General features: G+C 35.3%; 2 protein-coding genes across 2 annotated transcripts; both read right to left on the reverse strand.

Moving 5' to 3' along the window:
* Positions 1 to 766: 766 nt before the first annotated feature.
* Positions 767 to 3593, reverse strand: LOC130219702 (uncharacterized). Its single transcript, XM_056452161.1, has 3 exons — positions 3384 to 3593; positions 3035 to 3138; positions 767 to 2141 (listed from the first exon to the last, which is right to left on the reverse strand). Exons 1-3 carry the CDS (start codon positions 3577 to 3579, stop codon positions 1764 to 1766), a joined length of 678 nt encoding a protein of 225 aa, XP_056308136.1. The 5' UTR covers positions 3580 to 3593; the 3' UTR covers positions 767 to 1763.
* Positions 3594 to 6720: 3127 nt separating this feature from the next.
* On the reverse strand, positions 6721 to 16087 carry fgf6a (fibroblast growth factor 6a). Its single transcript, XM_056451688.1, has 3 exons — positions 15270 to 16087; positions 14657 to 14760; positions 6721 to 9627 (listed from the first exon to the last, which is right to left on the reverse strand). Exons 1-3 carry the CDS (start codon positions 15604 to 15606, stop codon positions 9451 to 9453), a joined length of 618 nt encoding a protein of 205 aa, XP_056307663.1. The 5' UTR covers positions 15607 to 16087; the 3' UTR covers positions 6721 to 9450.
* Between the last annotated feature and the right edge of the window lie 1973 nt (positions 16088 to 18060).

An 18060-nucleotide genomic window follows, 5' to 3' on the forward strand; every position in this document is an offset into this window, starting at 1 on the left:
TTTACATAAATTTTGTCTTACTGAACGAAGTTTAAGTAGGCAAAATGGTTCTTGAAAACAAGTTTTTATGTAACCACCTTTTAAATGTTTGTAACAGCCATTTAGAGTAGAAGCGTACTTACGTAACCTAATTAGTAGATTAAGTCTGCCCTGTACTCCATTTTGAGATAGATGGTCGCTACACATTGGGAAAAAGAAATCCAATCAAATTCTTCCATATACTGTAGCCCCTTTAAAGACATCAATATTAAATATAATAAATAAAAATGTTCCAAAACTTAAAAAAATAAATAATTAGCATAGGTGGCCAGCACCATCTCATACAGAGTTTCTCAGGATTTACATTTAAGAGGTATGTTTTGAGGGGTATGTATGTTTCCTCTAAATTTAAACTAAAAATCTAATTTTAATGTTATATATATATATATATATATATATATATATATATATATATATATATATATATATATATATATATATATATATATATATAATACAATCAGCTTATATTCATTTTTAAACAAAACAACATCAATGTGTAAACTCCAGAAGAGTTAAGATATCAATATTTTGTTGAGTAACCCTAATTTGTCAATCAAACGATAAACTTTTTTTTAATTCTGAATGATTGTAATTTTCTGGGGTAAATAAAAAAATATTAATAGTCTAAATACTTTTTTTTTCAATAGTGATGAAATGTTATCAGTTATTTATAAAATCAAATAAATAACATTTGTCCAAATCCATTCTCAATAAATCCAGTAGATCCAGAGAAAGGAATTTAGAGAATTGAATTGTCAAGTGGTTCATTTTTCCATAGGTGTATGTTGAAAATATAATAGGTCTATACTTGCAACACTGAAATGATATGAACTGATTTCATACATTGCAAAGTGTAATCAAAGACTGCGCATAATTCTGAGTATTACATGACCTACATCAGTTAAACAGAAAAAGGACACTTGCACGGTTCTAATGAAAGCTGCGCTATATTGCCACAGCATTACAAGGTAGTTTAAATTTTAACTGACTTAACAAGGTGAAAGGACTGACAAGCAGTGACCTAAACTAGCTTCACCTACTAAGCTGAAAAAGCAGCACAGGAGATGTATTACAGTTTCTTATTCTTACAAGTTTGTTTCACAGAAGCAAATATTAGCTTGATTTGGCATTTCTTACAAAATCATATCTGTAGTTAGGAATTTTGCCATCAAATTCGACAATCCATTCTTAAATCTTTTACCAAGCAACCAAAACTGTGTGAGCTGCTAATGAGTTAGCCTAAACTAAAATTGATTAACAAGCCAGCGAAAAAATAAGTCACTTGCACTATAATTTGTAATGTTGATTGCAGGTCCTGCGCTAACTATAGTTTAATATGGCAGTTTGTTATTACCGTAAGTGTTTTGCCATGGAAATGTAATGCATCTTCAGTACTCTAAGTATCTATCGATCATTAAGCATCTCCATTCTTCATGTCTAATATTCAATAAAAGGAATGCCTTTTTTTTAGTATGTTTGGTTGGTAGGTTGTAACTGAAATTTCCAGGTTACCAAACTAATATGTTACGATTTTAAAGTTAGAATCTTTTTGTAATGCACCCCCTGGATTGTGTCATACATATGCAATAATTTCTTGGCACCATTTGGTTTCTTAACATTGCACTATCAGTGTATGCTTTTAGGTAATATCCAAAAAGTGAAGTTCTTCCACATAGATTGGTTTCTTCAGGTTTACGAACTTCAAGAGCTTAGGAATTCGTTCAGAATGGATTAATTGGTGCGACTTGCTTGTGTTTCTTCTCTTTTTGTAAGTTTGGACTGACTGGGCTCTTTGAGAGCAGTACATGTAAAGGGTCATCACAGGAAGTGATGGTTTCTCTAGAAACGTTACCGGTGTGCTCATGCTCTTTATTCTGTCTTCGATAATTCACGGTCCTTGACTTTGGATTCTCGGAACCCAAAGGATCAGTCGGGTCAAACAGATGGCTTCTTCTCAGCCTGAGATGAGAGTTGTGGTTGTTTAAATGCGTAGGAGGAGGTGGTAATTCTTTGGTTTCTGCATCGTTCCTCCATGAACACATAGCATGTCGGAAAATCTTTCTTTGAATTGTTTTAAAGCAGTCATTAGTGTTGTCAACCTGAGGATAATAACACACATTGTTCATTTACAATGAACTTTTTATTCAGGATCCTTAGAACAGAATTTGTAATTTGAAACATTAGAATCTTTCTGGTACTGTACTAAATTTAATGGATTTATACTGAATAAGTGTTCATTTTTGTTTAAGAATACAGACCACACAATTTTTAATTCACTGTAAAAAATAAATAAAATACTGGGTTCGACACAATCAATTTCTGTTTCAGTGACTTGAAAGAATTAAGTTATCTTATTAGTTTTTACTAATAAAAACTAACTAATAAGATTGAACATAAAACAATCAAGTTGCCCCAAAAAAAACCTCAAGAATTGTTGTTTCAGCTCATTTTAAATACAAAGTTTGAACTAACAATTAACTTTATGAGTGTTAAACTGCAAGTACAAGTCATTTGTTTTTATTTCTGAAATTATTTTTAAAAGTTTAAAAAGTTACTTATATTATTCTGAAAGTTATTTGATGTTTCTTCCAAATTTAAAAGAAAAAATGTTGAATCATAATTTCAGATACGCTGAAAATAATGATTTCTGTAAAATTGTTGCAAACAATTTAAATGGTTTGAATTTAAACAAATTGAATTGAGTAATGTCCAGCTTAAGTTGTTTGTTTAAATTCAGCTCAATATATTGTTTACAAAAAATGTAGTGAAGTCAAGGAATATCTTTTGAATCATTTTTTCAGTGTATCTTCTGACATAAAAGGGGCTTTGATATCAATATTTGGTTAAAGAACCCTGGTTTTGAATCACAACAAATTAAAACATTAGACATTCTGGTCAATTGTCATTTTCTGGGAAAAAACAAGAATTAGGTAATTATAACAGTACACAATAAATGCACAAATACACAAAACAAAAAAATGCCCATACTTACAGAAATATATGGCTTTTTGGTTGTATCCAAGCACATTAAAATAAGTCTTTTAGTATCAAGTAGTGAGAAGCAGTCTCTGCTTATTTTCTTTAGTAAAACAGCTCCTTTATAAAATAAAGTAAAATGAGAACATATTACTATAAGGTCTAAACACTAGTTAATGTATTTGCTAATAACACAACATTTATTACCTTTAAGTTAGCAATGAAATACAGCTGATCATTTTTTGTTCTTGTTTATTTAATAAAATTAGCTTAAAATTAGATTTTTTTAATAACGTTAGGAAATGTTAAAATAAATGATTGGAATTAATGATCAGTCAAAATTTATGAGAAAATTTGCAACTTACCATTTGACTCTCGATAAATGGCTTTCTCTATGCCATTAGTTAATTTAGCCATCAGAAATAATCCATAGCTGCTGATCTTGTCTTCCACATTTTCTCTCGTTAAATCAGTTTGGATTGTTTCCTTCTGTATAGGATGACAGGTTATTAGTTTGCAGATGCTCAGAGCAATCAGACAGAAAAGATGAATGGTGTTCATGATCAGACCGGATCAAACAGGTGCTCAGCAAACAGCTAGTCATTTCACTACTGGTTTATATAACTGAGGGGAAATTGGTTCAAAGGTCATGTTTGTGGACCAAGAACTTTACTGTTGATTTGATACAACTTGTAACCATTCAGTTTTTCTGTGCAGGGCTGTAAACAACATAAAAGGGGCAAGTAGGTTAATTACGTACTGGCCCCCACCGGCCCCCAACCAGCAGATTTGTGTTGATCATGTTTATAATCTACACCTAAATTGAATGTTTCTTATTATAATGTGATCTGTTCAGAAGACTAAATGAGAGACCGAAATCTCTCTTATAAAACTATTAAAGATCTTCAACAAGTAAGGAATTTCTGTTAGTAAAAGGGGACTGGATTTTCATAAGGGCTGATTAACATCAAAATATAATTCTGTGGATAAACTGGCATGTGAAAGAAAATGATCACTTTACATCAAATTTAAGTTCATCTTTTAAATTAGAATGAATTTTGACCACATGATGAGGCTCTAACCTTACTAATACAGATGCAATCACTGTGTTTCAATCCGCTTGTCAAGTGTGACGTCAAGTGAAGCGGCTACCGGGTTCAAGCGCTCTATCAAACTGTGTGGAGAGACTCAACAAATGGTACTAATAAACACTTACAAAATGATGTAATACTTTCGAAAATCAGGATCTCTATCTATCTATCTATCTATCTATCTATCTATCTATCTATCTATCTATCTATCTATCTATCTATCTATCTATCTATCTATCTATCTATCTATCTATCTATCTATCTATCTATCTATCTATCTATCTATCTATATATATATATATATATATATATATATATATATATATATATATATATGTATATATATATATATATATATATATATATGTATATATATATATATATATATATATATATATATATATATGTATATATATATATATGTATATATGTATATATATATATATGTATATATATATATGTATATCCATGCCTGATATCCGATGGCCAGAATGTGATTAAATTTGTATAAATTGTTAAAATATTGGTGTCTGTGATTGCTGCAAGTCCAGAGAGTGTTGGGTGCGACATAATTTTAAATAAAATTCACTTTAATGTGTGATATGAGTAAAAAGTTGTCATAAACAAGTATTTTCTCAATTTAAAAGCCGCTAAATAGCCAATCCAAATGGCGGCTTGGACCCGGAAACATTTAGGCCCAATCCCAATTTTAGCCCTTCCCCTTCCCCTTACTCCTTGTTTTGTGCATTCCCGTGAAGGGGTAGGGGTGTCCCAATTCTCTTTAGCTTGAAGGCGTAGGGCTAAGGGGGAGGGGTGAATAGCCCTTCGAACAAAGATTTTTCAGGACCCCACTCGAAACCAAGGGCTAAGAAAATTTCCCAGAATACAACTGCCACAGCGGCAGCATTGCTGAACCCAGAAGTAAGGAGATCCACAAATTAGTATTTTTTGTCATTATTATGTATTTTTAAGACAAACAAACACTTTTTAATTTATTCATAACCGTGTTCATGTTTTACTGTCATGCTTTAAAAAAAAAACCCTGCTAAATTTTGCAATCTTTCGCGATTTCCTGAAGATAAATAGCACAACAGGAATAACTACAGCAGTCGCGATCGTCTGATCTCGCATGAAGCAAGAGATCACGATGACATATGCTGTGTGCAGGTGCTGTAGTGCTGTCCCAATTCTTAGGGGTACATTTTGAAGCCCTTCCCCTTAACCCTCGGTTGTAAGGGCCAAGGGGAAGGGCAAGGGGTACAAAAATAGAATTGGGATTGGGCCTTCAAATGTCATGACATAACAATGATGATAACTCTTAAAACTCTTGATGAATAAATGTAATGTAATGTGTGTAGTTATATAGTGCATTTATCGTGTATGGCCATACACCCAAAGCGCTTTACAGTCATGAGGAGGGTCTCTCCATATCACCACCTGTGTGCAGCATCCACTTGGATGATGCAACAGCAGCCACAGGACAACAGCTCTAGTGCGCTCACCACACACTAGCTATAGGTAGTGGTTGGCAAAGCGAGGCTTTATGAAATACTGAAACAGTCGAAGCAAATGTGTTGAAGCTTCAAAACATTTTGAAATGCGGCTCTACATCGACACCTAGTGGTCATTTTTATGTATTGCTCTGGAACAGCTTCCGCTAAAAAACAGTTAAGCGAATTGAGGTATTAAACCCTATGTTGTAGAGTTGAGGTTTCAAGTGATTTAGTAAAGCGGTGAGAGTTATTGACTAGCATGCAGAGCAGAATGCAGCCATTAATTAGGTTGGTTTTTAAATGCTCTGTTCTTGTAACGTGTTTTGTTTTAACATCGTTCTGATATCCCAATGAACACTTTGTGAATAAATATGTCTTGTTTTGGTAATAAAAAGTAACATTAATAAATACATCAAGTCATAATTTCAGAGTGTTTGTAAGCTGGGATTCGAACTTGGGCTATTTGCAGCACAGTTGTGCACACGCACAGTCCACTAGGCCACACAAAATACAGAGTTTTTTCCGACCCTATCAGTTAAGCGCAGATTTGCCAGGTCTCGAAACACTTCTGAAATGACCGATGCTTTGAATTGCTTTAGTCACATGACCTGGGTGTTTCGAATCATGCTTTGGTGCAGTGTTTCAAACACTTGCGCTTCGGGATCTCGACACTGTCAACGTCAGTTTCACATCAGCCATCCCTAGCTATAGGTGGAGTTGAGAGACAAATAAATTCAGACCTGCATAATAATTCTGCCATTTAGAATTGTATCAAGAGTGGCATGGTGGCTCACTGTCACCTCACAGCAAGAAGGTCGCTGGTTCAATCCCGGCTGGGCGAGTTGGCAAGGGTGCTTCAGTTTCCCCCACAGTCCAATAACATATGCTATAAGTGAATTGGATGAGCTAAATTGACCGTAGCATATGAGTGCGTGTCTAAATGTGAGAGTATTCCCAGTACTGGGTTGTGCGCTGCATAAATATGCTGGAATAGTTGCCGGTTCATTCCACTGTGACAACCCCTGATAAGTAGGAGACTAAGCTGAAGGACAATGAATGAATCAAATTGTATCATGTAGCTTGGAATGCGGCTTTTAAAAAAAACTCAACTCAGAGGCTAAAAAACAACCTTTTATTTTCATTTCAGTAATACAGTTGGCTGTTGTGCACAGCACATACGTATAAAAATAAAAGGAAACATTTTCTTAATATATTAGAATTCTTACTCATTTTTCACTTTTTTCAGAGAACAAAATGATTGGCAAAAAGTTTGTTGTATTCAACAAATCGTACAATCATTTCAACAAATTGGAACTAAGGCAGAAGGTGAGGTATATGTAAGAAAATAGGAGGGGAATTTGGACGGGGCGTTTGCCCCTCAGTGCAGGAATACAAAACTGAGAAAACACAAAAGCTGCATACATACAAGGACAAACACGCACACATGCATCACCCTTTACAATCATCTCACTAGCCGCAAATGGTTTCATTTAAAAGCTGGAGACAAAGTACAGTACAATGAAACTGGTGGAAGTTACTTGAGAAATAGCTGTTTCTGGATAAGCACTTATTTCGAAGGCTTAACTTCTAGATGCAACGTTTCTGATATTTTGCATTAAAACCATGCAAAATTTCTGTCTAGTATTTTGCATTAAAACCATGCAAAGTTCAACTGAAGTACAACGAGATCAGAAATGTGAAAGAGTACAGTGGAGAAACATCAATAAATTAACATCAGCCATCGCATTCTTTAAAAAAAGCAGTCATTTTGACAGTTTCGTTGAAGCAATCACATTGCATGCCATATTTGGGGTACAAAGAAGTTTAAATCCATAGTTGTCAATAGTAATATATAGTTCATATTTGAACACAGCTTAAAATCGGTTTATTCCCAAAACATAAAAAAGACCATAGCTTTATTGTTTCAGTTTCACTTTGTAGACAGTTCATTAAAAATGATTATATAATTCCTCTTAAGTCATTCCAAAGCTGTGTGATTTTGTTTTGAGAGGGAAATTGTGTTCTTGTCCATTTAGTGAGATGTTGTTTTAGATCACATTAACTCTCATTATACAGACAAATACAGTTTTAGCATCTTGTCATAGTATATATGTTCTGTATTTTGAGTTTAAATGTCACACAGGTTTAGAATGACAGGAAGGCGAGCAACCTTTATTTTTAGGTGAACTGTACCTTTAAAGAAATTCACACACACCTCATGAGCATCCCAGCTCAAACATCCCAGCCATAACTGTTATAAAAATAACATCCGTCTTTGTAACATTGGGATCTCTCAAAATGTCAAGTAGAAGCTTCAATTCAAGAGGACCCATTTAACAAACACACACTACTACTACCAACACTTTTATTCTCTCTTACTCTCTGTGTGCGAAATCCAACACGTTTTAACTTGTGTTTCTCAAAAGATACAAGGACATTGTTGCAAAGATATAAGCAGATGTTGATGATTGTTTTCTGAGCTGCAACTGGAAGTGACATGAAAATGGAAAATCTTTTAAATAGAGCCTTCGTTCAGCCAAATATTGCTTGAATTTAAAGAGATGGATGTTGTAAGCGAGAGAAGGGGAATGCCTACAAATACCGAAGCTTAGTTAAATTTTATGTGCGACTAACGACTGATTATCTGGAGTAACATCAACTTCAAGAGTGTGCACAGGTGTGAATAGCCAACACAATCTCATGGTAATTCGTAACTTTTTGATTTAGTGGCTAATTCGTAAGAATTTGTATGATATCATTCGTATAATTTAGTATGATTTTCTTATCCCCCAATGATGGTTGGGTTTAGGGAAACGGGGTTGGGTGCCATGCCTTCTTTTTAAAATCATACATTTTCGTACAACAGAACTCATACTCCTTTGCGTGTTCGTATGAATTAGCCACTAAACTGATGAAACGTAAAATAGTTATGTTTTCTCGTGAGATCAGGCTGGATGTTATCTCGAACAGATTAAGACGGTTGTATTTGTTTTTAGCACATTCCACAGACTTTCTGAGGTGACGTTCAAGTATGCAGTTGACATGTTTGTTAATGAGGAGGTAAAACTTGACTAGTATCAATAAATGTCTATGATAAACGTTGAATTACACACTGTTTAATTAATAAGCAACCGCTACACTATCATATAATCGTACCACATAATTCAAGATTAACGCATTCAATTGCAGTTTTCATTCAAAATGGAAGCACCCAAACCTAGCCGTCCACAGAGTTTCAATCACAAAGTCTCAGAGTTTTACTCTCCATAAAATTGCATGCAGTCAACGTTTAATGTCAACTATTTATTGATCTAAATATGGAACAGAAACCTCTTTCCTGCATGCACAAAAGGAGGCAAACTAGTAGAGGCTAAGGCACCACCTAATGAAAACTCCAGAAAAATAAGTGCTTTCATGTCCCTCGTAAAATGGCGGAACGGATGAAGATCAGAGTAAACTGATATTTATTTTTCCCTCCATAACTTTCCTTAATGCGGACGTGGCTCTTTGAGGTAATAAAAAGTATCCGTTTCACTTCTAAAAGCTGAGGATGTTAGTCCAATGCCTGGTAAGGTTTACACCAGTTATGGCAAGCACCCATAAAAAGTGAGAGGGCATAAAAAGCTCCTTGACTCATTCATAATAGAAATCATAAGCAGCAAAGAATGGCATGTACACAAAGTTCAGACACAAAGTAAGCTACCGAAATATACATATATTATTAGTATTTCTTCGAGAATAAATACGTGAGTGTTCTTTTAGTTCTTTGCAGTTCACCTCTTAGCATGTTTGGGTTACCTACGAGAACATCCAACATGTGCAAATTATTGTGTTATTGCCAGTTTCGCTCATAAACGTGGGAGGAAATGTGTGACAGTCATTGCTGGGGAAGCCTTGTAGCCTCGCTTCAAGCGGCCATGTTTGCTGAGGGCCATGTAAAAGCCCTTGTAAATGGAAGACTCGTATGCGTTGTAATTGTTGGGCAGCAGTGTCTCCTTGAACTTGCACTCGTCACGGAAGGCCCTCTAAAAAATGGCACAGATTAGACAGTTAGTTTGGTACAACTCCTCCCATTATTCTAAGCACCTCAAACACATACTTTCTTACACTGTAAAAAAATGTCAAAAATACATGACAGCAAATGTTTTTATGTTGCTTTTTATAACTCATTTTTATAAGTTAGTCAGGTTTCAACTCATTTTCTATGTTATCAAAAGTTTAACTTAAATATTTAGTCAGTTTGATTGATGTAAGTTGAGATGACTAGAAAAGTTGATTTGATTCAACTCAAATTTATAACAGCAAGTTTTTTTGTGTTAAACTAGGGTAAAGTACAGTAAAACACCACTATACATCTCAAAGCACCACTATAAAAAAAACAGGCAATGGGGTATATGCACACAGACTTTAATTTTCAGCCAGCCAGCCTCAGCGACATGTTTAAGATCGCCATGTTTAAAATCGCCATGTTTAAGATCTGATTTCTTTAAAAATCCGTCATTTTCACTGCCTGATAGATATAAGATATAAAGTGGGTCAAGAAGCACTGCATTAAATTCCATTTGCCTCCGACATGTCTTTAAAATATAAATAATCATTTATTTTACTGCAGTATTTTCAATAGAGTTTCCGCGCTTAGCCTGCTGATACTGACGGCATTAGCGTTTACCAGAGTTGCCCAAACTAGGGCCAAAGTTGACCCATAGTAACCTTTGATTTGGCCCACCATCCCATCTAAAAAGAGCGGGAGAAGGAAAGGAATGGGAACCTTTGGGCGAATATCTTTGAAAAAGATTGTGATTTCGAATTTAATGTACGTTTTTTTATTTTATTTTTTTATTGCTGAGCTACAAAAAGAAAACTGAAATTAAATGTTTCAATTAAATGTTGTAAATGATTCAGACCCTACAAATGCAAATACTGTCACTTCACAGATTTACTAGTGTATTCAGCATTGGTCTCCGTTTTCTTTTAAGTGGGATTGTTTGTTTGTCTAGTTTTCCACATTTTGCAGTTATTTTAAATATTAACAAATAAATTAGGAAATTACTCATGGCAATGTAATATCTTTTTATATATATATATATATATATATATATATATATATATATAATGGAGGCCAGCTAGCGAAGTGTTATGCAGGTAAACCTCACTCCTCTGACCTCAAAAGGTGCTCAACAGACACCGCTAGAGGCCATGGTCTTTAACCTTCTTGTAGAAGAACCAATACAAAGAATTGCCGGTTCGATCCCAGCTCAGACTGGGTTGGGTACAGTAGGACCAGTGGGTTACACTTGGGGGCTCGTCCGGGATGGGAGTGAGTGTAACGGAGGCCAGCTAGCGAAGTGTTATGCAGGTAAACCTCACTCCTCTGACCTCAAAAGTGCTCTAGCAACAGAAGCTAGAGGCCATGGTCTTTAGCCACCTTGTTAAAGCAACTGACTCCCATACAAAAAAAAAAAAATCAACAGTTCGATCCCAGCTCAGACCGGGTTGGGTGCAGTAGTACCAGTGGGTTACATTTATTTGGTTGGTGTTTGGCCTGTTATAAGACAATGTTTGGGCACCCCTGGTTTACACTGTATTTCATCTTGTTTTATGCTTGAACAGCTGAATGTATTTTAATGACATTACAACATCGGTGCTGTAAAAAAAACCTTATGAAATTGAAAACACTCACATTAAGCTTTCACCAGAAGGTTATCATTGGCTGAAAATTACAGGCTGTGCATATAGCCCATTAGTTTCCAGTTTCCTCACAAATAAAAGTTCTAAAATTAACATAAAAAAACTTTCAGTGAACAATTTCATTTACTTATTGTGAAGAATCATTTTCCACTGTAAAAAAAAACTTTAACAGCAATTTTAAAAGTTCATGGAACCATTAAAAAAGGTTCTTTATTAGACCAGTGTATAATTCCAAACATTAGTGTGAATTCATTTTGAAACTCAGTCATTGCGTGGCATACTGTACAGTTGGATTCAAGGTTAGACTCGTTTTCAAGGCTTATGCTGCTTCTAATGGAAATGCTAATCAGCTGAACATCACAAAAGCAAATCAGTCCATCAGTTTTATCTGTCATTTCTATTGCGTGAAAATGACTTTGTCTGCTTAACTGATCTCTGGCTGTGCCAACAGCATAAATCTTTTACAGGACTTTAATTAACAGATTTTATCTATAGACTAGATTTATTGCTCTCGCATAAACATGGAGCTGTTAATGAATGCTAAAAAAAAGTGTTGTCTGAAAAAAAAAGTGACCTAAATCTCATGAAACATTTTGATTAGACAGGACATACATGTATAAAAGTAAAATATATTAAATACATTTCAAATAAGGTGTTGTTTAGCTACACTTTTTATTTCAAAGATCAATAGAGAATGTGAACAAGAACATTTGAAATTTCACTTTTAATTCAATACTGCAATTTTACAGTAGGTTAAAATAAATCCAGCATTTGCATTTTACCACCTTTTATTACTTTAAAGAAATCCTAGAAATACTCTGACTAAATAAATCCCTTGATTTTTAAACAATATCCCAAAGCGACAAGCCTGAGAAGCACTTTAGCTAGCTGACTCTGTCACCAGACGAGATAATGTGTTACTCCTGGTGAGATCTGGCATCTGAGTAATGCAAGTGTAAAGTAGGTCAGATTTACATTCAGCCATGCACAACATCGCCATCCTCTCCCCTGCTCACATGAGCCAACAGTTATTAAAAATGAATGACAATGCAATGGGTTTAGCATACTGTATCATCACCTACAGCTGAGGAGTCAATAAATATCCAAAGCAAGTGATTTAACCCATGCTCATATTTGGATGCACTTCAAATCTATCAAACATTGGCAAACTGACAAACCCTTTTGAAAATTAACCAAGGTTTTTTTTTTTTTTGTATCAAACCATGGTAATCAACCAGAGTAGGGCTGCATGGTATTGGAAAAATCTGATATTGTGATATTTTATTTGTTTGCGATAAATATTGTAATATGAATACAGTTTCAGAAGGTTTTCTGGGAAGTATAACAGTATTCAGGTAGAGAAATTGAATAATCACAATGCAAATAAAATGATTTTTATCCAAATATGAAAAAAAAACCTTAGATCAAGTAAAGATAGTGTTTCATTTTTCACCATCAGAAGAAATAAGTGAAAATGAAAAGGTTTTTTTGCTTGTTTTAAGAAAATTCTCTGCCATTCTATTTCACCAGTAGGTGAAATAATCTTTTTTTTTTTCACTTTAAAATGTAGATATTTGGACTAGAATATGAGGATAGTCAACTGTAATTCAGACTGAACATTGCATATCTTTGCGATGTGACTATTGTGAATGCGCACATTTCAATATCGATGCTGAAAGTGGCATGGATATATTGCGCAGCCCTCAACCAGAGATGAACCTTTTTTGTTGCATCAGCCAGAGTGTAAACAGTAAGGTTATTACACATTTACTATAATAAAACCATGGTTCATTTTTGTAAGGGAAATATATACATTTGGGTCAATGACTTTAATGTTTAAGTTGTTCAAAAATACATTACAGTTCTTTTCATTTCACCTTCTACATAATAAAAAAAATTGCATGGGGGGAAAGTTATATTTCATCTTCCACACTAGCATGTTTCCGAATGTTATAGTTATCGTTGGTTTAGAATTGGATGCTGTATAAGAATTTTTCTTCCCACACTACATTGTTAGCCAGGTGCACTGTAAAAATGCAGGGTTCCACTCAACTCATTCATGCTGTGCCAACACAAATCGATTAAGTTAACAAATTTAAGTGGATTGAACATAAAACAATTAAGTTGTAACAAAAAAATCTCAAACATTGTGTTGTTTTGGCTCAATTTAAATAAGTACAATGAAAAAAGTGTTGTATGCAAAACTGTTGCAAACAATTTATTTGTGTAGAATTTAAACAAACAAATTACATTGAGCAATGTTCAACTTAATTTGTTTCTTTAAATTCAGCCCAAATAAATTGTTTACAACCACTTAATGTAAAATAATTGAGTAAATCCAAGGAATCATCTTTGAATAATTTTTTTCAGTGTAGTTTGAACAAGCAGCTAAATATTTTTTGAGTGTACATATAGTTTGAATTACTCATTCAATAGCATATCCTGTATTGATTAAATATTATTTGTGTAGGTTTAAACAGCAAGTCTAAGACATTTTACCCTTTTGTGTAGTGATTGTCATTGTGCATGCTTCAATGTTTATAGACTATCACATGTTTTACGCCATACACTCACTGTAAAAAATGCAGGGTTCAACACAATTCATTCATGTTGTCCCAACACAAATCGATTAAGTTAACTTAACACTTTTGACAAATTTATGTGGATTAAACATTGAAAAATTAAGTTTTCCCAATGAGATCTCAAGAATTGTGTTGTTTCAGCTCATTTTAAATAAGTAGTTTAAACAAGAAAAAAAAAAAGGATCTTTTTTGAGTGCTTGTGTACATTTTAATCTTGACTGCATGCGGCAGCACCAGTTAAAAAAGTAATCTAGATCTGTGCCAACTGGCATGGATCGGCACAGTTTCACAATAAGAACCATTCAGCCCAATGATGATTTTGTGAGACAAAAATGGCTGGTGGTGTTTTGACTTGAATGAAATGTTACATTTTGTTCTGCTGAATTTAAGTATGAAAATGTCTGTGTTGTGTGTAGAAAATACTGTACACGTACAGTAGCTATATAATCAGTGTAGAAGGTAAAGAATTGAGTAAGTTTGAGCCAAATTTGAATCGTCTTTAATGTAAAATATCTTCTTTGGTGTTCAACAGAAGAAAAAGTCTGCGAAGGTTTGGAACCACCTTGGTTTAATTTCTGGGTAAACTATCCCTTTAATGTCACAATTTGACATTTCAGAGCATATGTTTTTCAAAACGAAACCTCAGATAAGTGGCACCAAACCTGCTTGGCATTTTTATCACCCCACACCATACAAAACCCCACTTGTCATTGACCCATTTAACACCGCAAAATTGGCGTTATTCAGCACAAGTGCAAGTAAATCAAACGACAGGCATACCTACCGTTCCGTATAACCTTCCACGGCTGCTCATTGCGACAAACAGCCCGCTTTTCACGCCGTATAGACTAACCACTCCTCTCTCTACCGCTGAGATTTCAATTAGACCTGATTGAACAGAACATCAGTGTTACATACATGACAGTGTGGCACACGGCAGCTCATTCACTCATTCTGCACGAGTGGGTGGTACCACGGGGACGCACTGCCTTTGTTCTGCATTTTTCTCCAATGCTGGCTCATTTCTTGGAAAATAAAGAAAAGCCCTGCAGTTCTGGCATGTACAACAAGCAGATGGACGCAGTGTAAAATTAGTTGGCGTCTAAATTCGTCCAAGCATTCGTGTCATGTTTGAGGCTCGGGAAATTCGGCAGTGATTGACACTGGGGTTTATTTTAATAGATATGCCATTGCTTTAGAACACATCCGATAAAATAATAGCAATAATAAATTCATTGATTTAAAAATTGTTGATTAAAATAAAAAGTAAAATATAAAAATAAATTATCCTTCACGCATTTAATCAAATAATCCAATAATAATTGAGCTTTTCATTCAGTCGTTTCCATCCCTGGTACAACGAGTGGTCATGCATTAGATTTCTGGATGCAACTCACTGTACTGATTCTCATTATGGACTCCGTTTATCCTTCCGTCTGGCAGGACCTGCAGGTGAAATCCGATGCCCACGTTGCAGTACAGCCTCCGCACTCTCTTAATGCCCAGCAAATAGTCACTCTCCCAGTTCATGTCCGATTTCTCCACCGAGATCCCCAAAACGGAGCGGGAGAAGAGCTTCTCCCACCTTTTCTCCAGTGAAGTTGCATTAGTCCTGTCCGAGGTGGGGTAGGAGAACACGATCCCAATCAGAAAGCCCAGCAGAATAACCGCAGTCCACGTCCAGCGCCCGCTGCTCTCGCACATACTGATGAGGAACCTTTGCGCAGTGGCCATCCGGTTTACCCTCGGGGCACGTGGTCAAAATTAATGCCCCTAAAAATACCACTCTTGTTTTTCTTCTTTCGGCATGGTGGCAGGGGCTTATTTTTGGAAGGCAGGTCGGGGCTGCGGGCATGTAACGCAATAAGCCCCTCGGTAGATGAGAAGAGCAGGGCGGCAGAGCTCGAGCTGGTGGCGGCGATGATGATGATTACCATGTTTCACCTCTCAGGATGGGGAGCACCACACACACTCACCAAAACGCAAGCTCACCTTGCCTGGGAGATCTTCAGCATGACATCACTCACCTTCGGGATGACATCACGCTGACCTCACCGCCGCCGGGGGTCAGCTCGATCGCCAGAACCCAGTCGGTGTGTGAGTCCAGGCGCGCGGCCCCGGGCAGAGTGAGCGGAGCGAAGCGCGAGGGAGCCTGATGGGTTTCGTTGGCAGCTCCCAAATTGGACCGGCGGTCATATGCCCGACGGGCCGCTTCCTTATTTAGAAAGAAGGTGTAAAAACAGGCCAGTTGTCACCGCGGAGCCACGTCAGTCTTGCAAAACACTTCCTGCGCTGTTTGCTCAGGAAGCTTTCACTAAGCTATATTTTGAAAATGCTCCCGTGATTTATTCATGGGTAAAAACACATAGTTGGAGGTTACGCACGTCCGAGCGCGAGCTCAACTCCTTTGATCGCCGAATTGCCTAATTGACCGAGCACTTGATATAAGGTAGCTGGACACATAAATTCACAAGGGTTTCGCAAGACTAAACCATAGCATAAAAAACTATTATGGAAAAAGCACAATTACAATAAAAACACGGTTATTTTTTCATAAAGCATATGTCCCCTTCAAAACCTCTTGCGGTAAATCCACAAAACTTATTTTGGGTATCAAAATGATTTTTAATGAAAACGTCTGAAAAAAGCAACCATTTGGCAACATTTTAAAAATCGAATCTTTATAATCTATAAAAACATTTTGTTTAATGGAAACACTTAAATCACTTCATGAAACCATCAGTCAATAAATAACCTATACGTCTTGTACACCTGGCAGGTGCACAAAAATGAAAGAGACTGTCCAACAGGTGGCGCTGTCTCACAATTTTGAAATCTCAAGTGTATTAGAGTCATTCATATTACACCCGTCGATTTTTACGTTTATTTGCTTACATTTGTGACATGTTTCAGCTCACAATCGTCTTGCACAAGTGTGGGGTCTTAATACAAATTTGCCATTGCTTATTATTAGCCTTTTGCTGGATTTACAGTGCTCAGCCTAACTGAGTACACCCCATTAATATTTTATCCATTTCTCAGTGAATGTAGGCAACATATTTTGGTGCATTTAAACAAAACAGATTTATTAAACATATATTTATTAAAATAACACTTCAGTGACCAAACATATTTAGAAATTGAAAGATGATACAATTAAATTCAAGCAAAATGTTGCCTACAAAACCTATACAATTTCAACTAAATCTTTCTATTTTTTTTGCTTCTCTTGATTTTTCCTCTTTTTTTAAAATTGTGTTTAATATTTTTCTATAACATAAATTTTGGTGTACTCGTTGTTGAGCCGTTATTGTAAGTTATTTTGTTAGATAAGCTCCAGATTTGGCTTCATTAATCTAATGTACTGTATATGGACTAATATAATATTGTATAGCTTCCTATTAAAAATATGAGCTTAAAAGATAGATTTGTGAGGGGGTGTACTCATATATGCTGAGCACTGTAATAAGCCATTTATTATAATTTCCTCAGGGAATAAGGACAAATCAAAACACTTAAATCCAGTTAACCTAAATCAGCGTTAATGCTGTTAGATTGGTTTATAATTTTAATTTGTACAGTAGTTCAAATAGACCCTTTAACATTCATGGAACCATTCCAGTCAAGAACATTTCAGTCAAAAAGCAAATGCAGACTCCTAGACCAAACTCCATTTAATTCCTACTGCTTTATGTTTGTTGTTTTAAAGATGTTTCATCATCTCTGAATGTAGTCAGATAATTATTTCTCTGAATTCAGGGCCTTGGCCTAAAGTAATGAATAAATCCTAATTAAAACTGAGCCAGACATAATCCCCATGGATGCCAGGAAAAGCTTTTTTTTTTCTCCATGCAATATCCTGACCTATATATTTAGAACATTAGTTGTCAAAACACTTCAGCAGTCTGTTTAAAGAACAAAAGACATTTGTGTGAGGCTGTCACATCAGAACTAAAGCATTCATTTTGTAACATGACATTGCACCACTTCATGGCTCTTGGTTTGATGCCATTTTTTAAGTTAAAAGGGTTTAGTTGATAAAAGTTAGTTGATTAAATACAGTTGAAGTCAGAATTATTAGCCCCCCTGAATTATTTGCCCCGTTAAATTTTTTCCCCAATTTCTGTTTAACGGAGAGATTTTTTTTCCAACACATTTTAAAACATAATAGTTTTAATAACTCATTTC

This window comes from Danio aesculapii, chromosome 25, assembly GCF_903798145.1.
Source record: "Danio aesculapii chromosome 25, fDanAes4.1, whole genome shotgun sequence".
Lineage (NCBI taxonomy): Eukaryota > Metazoa > Chordata > Actinopteri > Cypriniformes > Danionidae > Danio > Danio aesculapii.